Below are 10,597 nucleotides of genomic sequence, written 5' to 3'. Positions count from 1 at the left end.
AACTAACCAGCCAGCCAGCCAGCCAACTAACCAGCCAGCCAGCCAGCCAGGGAGCCAACTAACCAGCCAGCCAGCCAACCAACCAACCAGCCAGCCAGCCAGCCAGCCAGCCAACTAACCAACCAGCCAGCTAGCCAGCCAACCAACCAGCCAGCCAGCCAGCCAGCCAACCAACCAGCCAGCCAGCCAGCCAGAAGAGTCACAGGATCCTGAAGCACACTAATGTATGAACTGCTTTCCGTGGGAGAAAAAGGCAGGCTCTGTATACGCAAGAGTCCCAAACAAGGAGGCAAATTTATAATAGAGTTTTTCTTTACCGCAGCTTAAGCTGGTAGGCAGCAAGTAGAAATGGGCAGTCATATGAATCGCTCATGGGGCCTGCCTGGCAAGCAGCTCAGTGCTCACCTGGGCTCGAGATGCCCTGGCCTTCTATTTCCTCAGTTCAAGCAATCGCTGTTCGAAAAATCTTAGCTACTTCATATGGTCTAGTCTACAGTAAAGGACGAGAGTCACACAGAGGTCTTAGGGGAAGTTCCTATGACTTTACAGTGGGTTGCTGTCCCTTCAGCTGGCACAGAGCCTGCAGTCACCAACACTCTGTAGGAGTGAAATGCCCATAGCAGCTCCTGATGCAATCTACACTTCCGATCTTCAGCTGAGCAATGCAGCCAGCTCTTTCTAGGCCCTGTTAAAGTTTCAGACATCAATTGACCCATATGTTCTCATTGCAGATACCAACAAGACATGCTCGGAAGAAGGTTTGGTTTCTTTGTAAGGTTAATATCAGACCACAGAGGGCAATCAGTGTAGTTATTGAGGGAACAGAGCTGAATTTCCGGAGAACCCACTAGAGAGCCATCAGCACACCCCCTGCGCTGGAGGACATGCTAACTACAACTGTAAAGACCAAGAGGAAACTGAGGCAGCTATCTGCACTCACTCTTTGTCGAGATGACAGAACCCTGAGGCATCATAACAGGACCTGCTCCAGATGCTGCTACGGCAAGTGTGGGCTCAGCCAGGCAGGATGCAGGGAGCACAATGTACCGGAAAGAAGGAAACTAAAACCAGCCTGAGACAGGCCCTGTGGATCGCCCACTACAGAAACGATTACTGCATATATTCATGTATTACTATGTTTTAGAAAATAATTAGTTTTAATTACAGCAGGGAGAGAATAAGCAGGCTCTGGTGAGTTAGCTGGCAAGCTCCATGGTGCTAATTTGTTAATATCGTTAGCATCACTGCAGGTTGAGACCATAGGTCCTGCCAAAAAAGCCTACCCTGCCTGTCACGTGCCCTGGAGTTTGCATCGGCACACTCAGAACCGTGCCCTGAAAGCCTGAGTTGCCACAGGCACACTAGCTGGGTTTGTAGAGCCCGTGTGCAGCTCAGTCAGTCCTTAAAGGCATCGCGACACACACAGAACATAATTGAGATGTTTTTCTTTTTTCTTTTTTTTTCCAAATTACTTTCAATACTTAGACTTTAAGAACTGGAACAAAAAGCTTTTTCAAGTGATGCAGCTGCAGAGAAAAATCTATTGGGATCAGCTAAAAATGTGTTATTTCTGTGAATGTGTGAAACCTCAAGAAAAAAAAAAAAGGCAGCTGAGTGATGTTACGGCGAAGACGGCCTTGCTCAGAGCAGTGGCTGATTTCATGCGGCTTCTCTGCAGGCCCCAATGAGGCGGGAATTAGCCTGGATGGAGAAGAGGAGGAAAGAAAGCAGCACAGGGCATGAATGCCTGCGAGTTCTTTCTCTTCTGCGGTTGCTCGGAGCAATGACAGGCAGCACAGTTTAGAGAGAGGGAAGGTCATAGCATGTGGCTTCTATCAAATCCTGCTGCTCCAGAGGTGACAATGGACTGTTCTGCCAGTATTTGTAAGCTCTGTCTGGATATTATTTTGGCAGTAGGAATAGTAATATGTTTTATGCATTTCACACATTAATGTACACAAAAGTAATTTTAAGCAGAAAGAGCTAAGCCAATTGTATTACAATAATCAGCAGTAATTCACACTGATTCCATAATCAGACTTAGATGAATGTAAGCATATGTGACATTTGAAAGTTCCCAACTTTCTTCATTCTCTATTATGTATGTTAACCCCGGCATCCTAGATATGCAGACCCTCGTGCACTGCCCTATCATGGGAGATGGGAATGGCCTGACATGAAGTACAACATACTGTCTTTCCTACTTTGGCTTTTCTTTTTCTTGAAATGTTTAGCTTTGACTTAACCAAAATTTCAAAAGAATCACTGTACAGAGCCATATATCTGTCACCCCTCCAGGGCAGTGGCCTCTCAGGGACACGATGTTTTCTTTCTCTTTCTTCAGAAGAGAGACCACATTATGGTCAGGATGCTCTATATCAAGGAACTGCTATTTCTCCAATTCCCAGAGATCCAGGGTGTTAAGTTTGGGCAGGCATGACCAGGGTCAGCAAGGGCTGCCTGAGTGAGATAAGATGTAAACACTCTAAGCACAGCCTCTTGCTCCACCACTGGAATTTAAGAGCTAGAATGACTTCTTAAAGCACCGGGGGTCACGGTCCTAAGGTAGCTAGATTAGATGTATTCCGGGGACCCAGGGACCACAGGACTTGGGTGAAGCTCCCTCTCAGTTTCTCTCTCTGTTCGTTGCAAAGTTGCAACCATTCCCAGAAGGCAGGGAAACACACAATGTTCTGCTCCTTTCTTGGTAACATCCCATATTGTATAGATAGTTTGTCTTTCTGAAACACAAGAAAGGCCTACATTGTTCATGAATTGCTCATTACTATTTTTTGAAACAAGCTGGCTTTCTCTGCAGCCTAGGCTTGCTTAGAGCAACTACACTGTCCAGGCTAGCCCCAACTCACTGGCTAGCCTCAACTCACTGTGATCCTCTTGACCCAGCATCGCAAGCATCACCTGCGTGAAGATTTGATAAGTGGCAGATATGTAACCATACATACTGTGTGGTAAACACAGCACATACAAGAGCTGCATGAAGACCTTCAGGGAAACATTCTTCCTCACACACTGGCAAGAAGACCCTTCCTCTCGCCACAGCCTTCTGTGGGAGTGCCTGTGAACACGAGAAGCACATGACCCCATAATGTGCACAGGCGGCAGTCTCTGAGCTGGTCCTGAGCCTGGCCTACTCCAGGAGAGAGGTAAGTCCCTCCTCAAGCCAGGATGAGCACGGAGCAAGGCATCCTGATGTACTTTGGTAAGATTTCAGCATGGATGTCTCTGAACTTAAAAAAACCCTTCCGTCATGACTTAGCAAGACCCTCACCTGGTCCCTAGTTGCCTGCTTCCTTCCTTGTCTTGGGTTTACCTGCCTGTTTTATTTCTTGAAGATGGAGGATGACTGATAAGGGACTACTGAGCAAACATATCCCCTAGCTGTGGCTGCACACCTGTGAAAGTCACCTGAGGAGTTAGTTACTAACACAGCATTCGGATAGGAGCTGCAGCTGTAACAGGCACTCCAGACCCCCTGCAGTAGGCAGTTTTGGGGTAGTTCTAAGATAATACAACTGACTTCCTTTGTTCATAAAGGAATGTCAGAGCTGGGGCTCAGTGTCCAGATAGGAGAGTGATGGGGCAGTTCACTTTTGGGATTAGAATCTGGATAAGTCTGCCTGTGGGGTGTTCCTCTATCCCACAGGGAAGCCCAGAGGAAGACTGGCCTCTACAGAGTGACTCCTAGAGAGGGGAACTCAGAGCCCCAGGTGGTAGGCTTTGCTGTCTTTGGAATGCACACGTGCGCTCAAAAGAGATCCTTGGGTGCAGATACGCCCAGAAGGAGTGCTATAAACATAACACACAGAAATGGTCCTCTCTCAGGTCAGGCCTGGCGGATGGCTGAACTGACTGGTTTACCTACGACTTGTACTTGTTATTAACTGTGCACTCACTGTATTGATTCTAGTTTTTAAATCCAACTTGCTAAAAACAAACTTCAATCCCACATGTGAAGAGACCGTCAACACCCATGGAAGCCAACTGTTCCATCAGAGGGCAAGTCCCTGCTGCTTCCCACCCCACAGCCACTGGTGCTCTCAGGGAGAAACAGCCGCCATCCTTACACACACACACACACACACACACTGATCCTGTTTAAGTAGTTACTCGATCACTGAGGCCGGTGACAATGTCACTACTACACAGGAGGATTTCTTCCGGTGGGTGCTGTTCACCTTGTACAACACTACTGTTTGGCCAGTGAAAGGAAAGTTGGCATGCTAGGGATGTATAGAGGCTGCTAATGGAATCTCAGAAAGCACCGCTGCTGGCCTGCCTGCATCTCTGCTGCCTCCTTCCACTGTAGGGTACCCTGAGGGAGGAATGAATGCTTTGCTGCTCCCTGTGGGACTTTATCATCTCCATGGTCCCAAGCCATGGAGGAGGATGGTACCATGAGTCACTCCCACTGTGTAGGGTAGCACAGAGCTCCGAGGGAGCAGCACTGTTACAATCCTGCTATTCCTGTTCCTCTGAGAATAACACCCACAACACACTCACACAGACCTGTCAACAGACACAAGAAACACTAGATGGTCAATCCTCCTCGGGTATGCTGAGTGATTACTTTCTGTCGGGTAGCATCCAACTTAATAATGTAGAAATAAAATCACATAAATGTGGAGAACAAAATTTGATAAATGTTTAAATTATTAAAAACTCAATATTTTGAAATGTACAATGCCATGAAAAATATACTACTATGTTATACAGAAAGCTGTAAGGATAAATGGCCTTTCACCAAACAGATTTCGTCTGCATGAAGCAATGAACACTGAATTATCTGAATAATAAAATGAAGCCCTTTCTGTGGGTTTCCATAAAACTGATTCTTGCTTAAGAATCCATATATCTTCTTAGTCAGGGCTGTGTGCCATCTGTTTGTTATTAGTATTTTGGGGGCTCTGGGGTTTAAAGAAAAAAGGAAAAATGAGTATCGATAACAGTAGATAAAAATTTATTCCAGTTTCAGAAGTAATTTTATCTCAGGAAGCTAGACAGAACATAGGCCATCCCGACCCAGACCCTCTAATGCCTGGGCAGCACTTCAGGGAGGCGCTCCCAGTGGGCAGCCTGCTGACTCTGCATCCTTCAGTTCCCTGAGGAGTCAGCACCACCTGCTCAATGGTAGGAAGCGATACTTAGGTACCGCAGACCCACACTTTAACGGGGGACTGATCAGGAAGGCCACTGTTTGGCTCTGAGGCTCATGCCTGGCCCCTCTGGGCTGTGGACAGAGGGCTCTGGGAGCAGGGTGGGCCTCTCTAGGATACAGACACAGAGAGCATGGGCCAAAGCTGTGCCCTGTGACCTGTCAACAGACAGGTGACAGAATGGAGAATGACGTCTGTAGAGAGCTAGGGCTCACAACGTGTTCCTGACATGTCCCAAAGCTTTGGAGGACTTGCCATGCTTACACCAACCCTGTGTGAAATAATGGACGAATCCTACTATAGGGGTGCTACCAGTCAGTGGAATCCCAGGTTCCCACTTCTGAGAGAACTCGTCTCTGGGAAGGTCTGGGTTGGAGAAGTGGCTCTAGGCCTTAGACAGTGCTCACCACTGAATAGTAATCTGCAATGTACTAAGCAGGCCTGACTGTAAGAAGGCAAGAATGAAAATTATGAAGGGGACAGAGGATTATTCATAGCCAGGACAGCTCTCCTTAGGGACGAGCTGTAGACAGAACTCAGGAGCTGCCAGCTGCCACACCCCTGGAAAGTGGCCATCCTGGACGGGAGAGGGTGTTTTCTCTCTGCTCAGCCCTGCAAGCCCTTCCTGTTCAGCACAGATCCCGGTCTCTGTGCTGCCACTGTCTAGACACTTCCTGTTTGGGGACCCTTCAACTCTCTTAATAACTGACAATGAGAATGTGGACTGTGCAGTTTGCATCGAGAGACATTGGAAACATGGATGCAGTATCCAAACAGTGAAACGATATTTACATCAGGTGTACTCTCACCTCAGGTCTCAGACTAAGCAAGGGTTCTGAAGCCCAACAGTGGCCTTGCCCACGTGAACTGGGAACTCTCCCTTTCCTCCACTGGGGCACATTCACCATGTGCCTGAGAGGAGGGCTGAGGAAGGCTGGGTGGCCCTCAAAAGCGGAGGCTCTGGTTACCTGTGGAGCTGTTCACCATTGTGGGCGCCATGCTGTAGGGCTGGGCCTGGGTGCTCATCAGGCTCGAGTTGTTGTTCATGGGCTGGCTGTAGGGAGAGCTGGAGGCCACGAGGCCACTCTGGTTCATGCCAGGAAAACTGCCTTGCCTGCAAGGAGAGAGCACAGGCACACACTGAATGCCACGATGACTGCATGGTGCCCTGGCACGCATTACAGGATGCAGGGCAAGGGCTGGTATTCTTCAGGAAGGCTTAACTCTGCTGGTGGGTAAATATTCAAAATGCCACTTACAAGGTGCACAGGTTACAGTCTTAATCGTGTCAAGATAAACACAAGCAGGAGTAAGGGACTGAAAATAAAAGCAGGAATAACAAAAGTAAGCCAAATCAATTTCTAACTTTTAAAGAATGCTTTATTTTTCTCTTTATCCCTTTTGGTACCAGGGAACAAATCTGGGTCATTCTACCCCTGACCTGTACACTTCCTAGCCCAACACTCTAAGGCCGAGCTAGAGCCTCATGCTGCATCAAGACTTATATTATTTGTGTGTGTGTGTGTGTGTGTGTGTGTGTGTGTGTGAGAGAGAGAGAGAGAGAGAGAGAGAGAGAGAGAGAGAGAGAGAGAATGAATATTCATGTGCCCATGGGGACTTGAGACGCGGGACCTCTGTGGAGTATGTGAGCTGCCTGAGGTGGGTGTTGGCAGCTGAACTCAGGTGTTCTGCAAGAGCTCCTGTGTCCTTAACCACTGAGCTCCCCAGCTCTAATGCTTAACAAGATCAGACTACGCACGCTGCTAACATCCCCACATCAAAACCAGAAGTCAGAAATGAAAAGAGCCACAGAGCAGTGTTGAATGCTATTACCATAAAACTTTGCCCCATATTTCCTGATAACACAGATACGAGAGAAAGTCCTGTTGCCACCTCAGCCCTGTTATTTAAGTTTTTAAATTGTGTCCTATAAAAACACAGCATCTACACCAGTGGTTTAAGGAATGGTGGGGAAGATGACAGACTTCCGGGAGTAGAGTCATGGGCAAGGAGAATCTAAAGAGTCTTCACTTCGGAGACGCCACCTCTTAGGGACTCAGTTTCCTGTCCTGTTCAGCAAGAGACAGTTTTCTTCCAGTCTTGGCTGCTGGCAGTGAGATGGGGGAGGGGCTGTGCAGACCGGACCCTTCATGGGACCCTTGCAGTACAAGCTAAGCTTGCCTTGGGGAAATGCTGACCCTCGGAACGGCCTGCCCCAGGGCTGCTGAGAAGAGAGAGGGTCAAGCTCACTCTTCCTCTACCTGCCCCAGACTGCCTAAGCTACCCTGGTGGTTCTTAACACAGAGCAGTCAACAGTGGCACAAGACTTAAGTGAGTCAAATAAATTATTGCTCAAAACCATTAAGATTATTCTTTTGCGCATCAATTTCTAGTGGATTCAACTTTCCGGCTTATATAAGAAATTTAAGAACTATTTTTTTTTAAATCAAAGTGTCAAAGGTTTAAGCATTTGTTTTTTTCTTCTTATAAATAGTACAGACCACTCAGGGAACGTCTGAACCCATTCTCACCCAGTGCTTGGGAAGACGTTCCCAACAGGACAGCATGCGCATGCATGGCTCTGGGAGCCACTGCAAATGCCCACAGGTTGCTGACCAGCATCAGAGTGCCTACTGGAGTTGGCGTGGGTAGAGCTATCATTACTTAGTAGGTTGCTGGGTGCTTGTGAGAACCCTAAAAAGAAGCCAGAGCCAGGCTCCCATATTGCTTGGGTCTCAATGCTGTTCTCGGGAACACAGTATAGTGTGTATGAAAATAATGGCTTCCTAACACACCTGCTCATGGGAAGGCAGGAAGGAAAATGAGAATATGAAACTCACTAGGCAGGCGACAATGTGCACTGTCACCTGACCCTAATCTTTGATTTCCTCTGCGTTAGCAGTGCCCACAATCACCAGAAGACAAAGGTGCACATTACTTAAAAAATGAAGAGACTTAAAAATGACAGAAAGCCCCTCAAACACGTAAAAGTCAGATTGCGGGGGTGAGCTGTTAGTTGCCATGGTTCTCTCAGCTGGGGTTTTAAGTGTGGCTATAGAGCCTGGGGCCCTGACTCTGACCCTAGCCATGCTGCCCATGGCCTCTGGGGGTCTGGGAGCAAAGCACGGAGTCCTGAGAGTGGCAGTGTTCCTGTCTGAATGTGGGTGTGTACTATGATGACAATGTTAGTCACAGCCAGTACGGACTGAGACGTCTGATGTGCACTTAGTTTTTCAAACTCCTGAGGACAACCATGCTCACATGCAAATTAAGCAGATGTGGACCAGAGGTTAAGTAACTTGCCCAAGACCATACAATAACAGGAAGTGGCAGGAGTTCTAGCTGCGCTCAGTCCTGCATACTTCCTTCCTAAGGGCTCCCAACACCATGGACACTGGTGACAACCACTGATATTAACTGAGAAAGTAACGAGACAAAAAGCATTTCTCTGGGTTCTGAAGGCACCACCAAGGGAGAAATGGTTGGTGTTAGACATGACTCCCTTGTGTCTAGAAAGGAAAGGACTCTTGTGTGACAGATGTCTTGGGTAGCCAATGAAGAAGCTGAAAAAAAAAAAAGAAAAGAGCCTGTCTTGCCAGAAACACAAGAGATTTGTGAGTGTCTCAGCACTGTTTCAGGGCTCTCTTTACCTCTGCTAAGGGGTGCTAAGAACGGAAGGAGTAATATGTTAAGGCAGCCTTCAGGGTTTTAGAAACCATGTATTCTGGGGTAGTATTCCCAGAGCATGTAAGTAGGTACTGCTGATACGGGAGGATTCCTGGGTCTCGAGATGTACTTAGTCGGCAGTTCCAAGGACCACAGCAACCTCAGCTGGGAGCCAAGTGTTACTATCCCTCAGAGGGGCTGGTTCCTCTTGGGTGGTAGTCCTTAACTGCTAAATACCTTTCTGTTCACAGAAACACAGTTAAGAGAGCTAAGAAGTAAATCATTTTTTCCTCATTGGGGGTAACCCTATCAAAACAAAGCCAGGCCAAGCCACAAGTTAAAACAGGCAGGTCATCTCAACACACAGCCTGACCCCAAATGTGAGCACTGCTTACAGAGTAGACTGCCCATCCACCGTGGGCTCTATGGGTCACAAAACAGACTGCCCGTCCACTGTGGGCTCCATGGGTCACAAAGCAGACTGCCCGTCCACCGTGGGCTCCATGGGTCACAAAACAGACTGCCCGTCCACCGTGGGCACCACGGGTCACAAAGCAGACTGCCCGTCCACTGTGGGCTCCATGGGTCACAAAGCAGACTGCCTGTCCACCGTGGGCTCCATGGGTCACAAAACAGACTGTCTGTCCACTGTGGGCACCACGGGTCACAAAGCAGACTGCCTGTCCACAGTGGGCTCCACGGGTCACAGGGCTGGAGGTTCTAGTAAGTCTGAGCTTGAGGGTTTTGGGAGCAGGTCATGACTGCCCTGGTTCTGCGGATTCTGCAGATAGCTGTGGCAGTCAAGTGCCACACTGCGGGAGGTTGTTGGGACACAGTACACGGGTGGTGACCTCCTATGCCTCGGTTTGCTGACACAGCTAGCTACCTGCACTCACCTGGGCCTGCGGTTTGCTTCTTCAGTGCTGCCCCAGAGAGTCACCAGAGCTTTAGTTAAACAGGCCTTGGACTGGGACGAGGAGAAGAAGCAACCTGTCATTTCCATTTATGATGGAGCCCAATTTACAGTAAGGCTAGAAGGCACTGCTCTGAAGCTCCTGGCCCCCAGGGCCACCCTTTAGTAAGATAACCTGTGAAGGTGAGCCTGCGCCATCAGATCTTTTCTGGGACTTTCCATTTAAGACGCTAACATTTTTTTAAAGTTTATTTTTACTTTGATCCTAACCATTGAACCATCTCTCAGCCCCTTCAAGACATTTTCTTGGTTTAAGAACTGTGGGTCCCTGTAAAAACATAGGACCAAAGTCTATTTAAACCAAACACATCTGTTCCACACCCTTTGTGTGAGAAGACACTCTAGATTAAGAAAAATTAAGCAGAAATCCCTTCTGTTCAGTCAGATATTACACTCATGATTATCTGCCCAGGGCTGGGGCTGTATATGGAACTAGTAACAATAGGTCTCAGGGACACAGCAGTGGCCAAAACAACCATCAAGGAATCAACAGCCAGCATGACACTACAAGCTTGCTTATCACAGACAAAACATACACTATCTGACCGTGCAGTAACGAAGAATAGCACTCCCTGAGGAGGGGACAGTGCCACACAGCCCCCAGGTCTGAATCAAATGAAAATTAATCATGGAGGAGCAAAGACCAGCAGAAGCAAAGTATCTGGTGTAAGCAGTCTAGTAAGGAGGGGTCACGGCTGGCGGGCACACACACACACACACACACACACACACACACACACACACACACACACAGAAGGAGAGGGGAAGGGGGAGGGAAGGAGGA

General features: G+C 48.1%; 1 protein-coding gene across 1 annotated transcript in view; it reads right to left on the bottom strand.

The window, feature by feature from the left end:
• The window catches only part of Arid1b (AT-rich interaction domain 1B), a 348,501-nt gene that overhangs the window by 28,573 nt on the left and 309,331 nt on the right, over window positions 1–10,597 (bottom strand). Inside the window, exon 9 of the mRNA XM_021220975.2 lies at window positions 6,143–6,288. Coding sequence (XP_021076634.1) covers window positions 6,143–6,288 — 146 coding nt within the window. The remainder of the gene's footprint in view (window positions 1–6,142; window positions 6,289–10,597) is intronic.

This window comes from Mus pahari, chromosome 21 (assembly GCF_900095145.1).
Source record: "Mus pahari chromosome 21, PAHARI_EIJ_v1.1, whole genome shotgun sequence".
NCBI lineage: Eukaryota > Metazoa > Chordata > Mammalia > Rodentia > Muridae > Mus > Mus pahari.
Note: the sequence above shows the minus strand (reverse complement) of the source record. Positions and strands in the feature narration are given on the sequence as shown.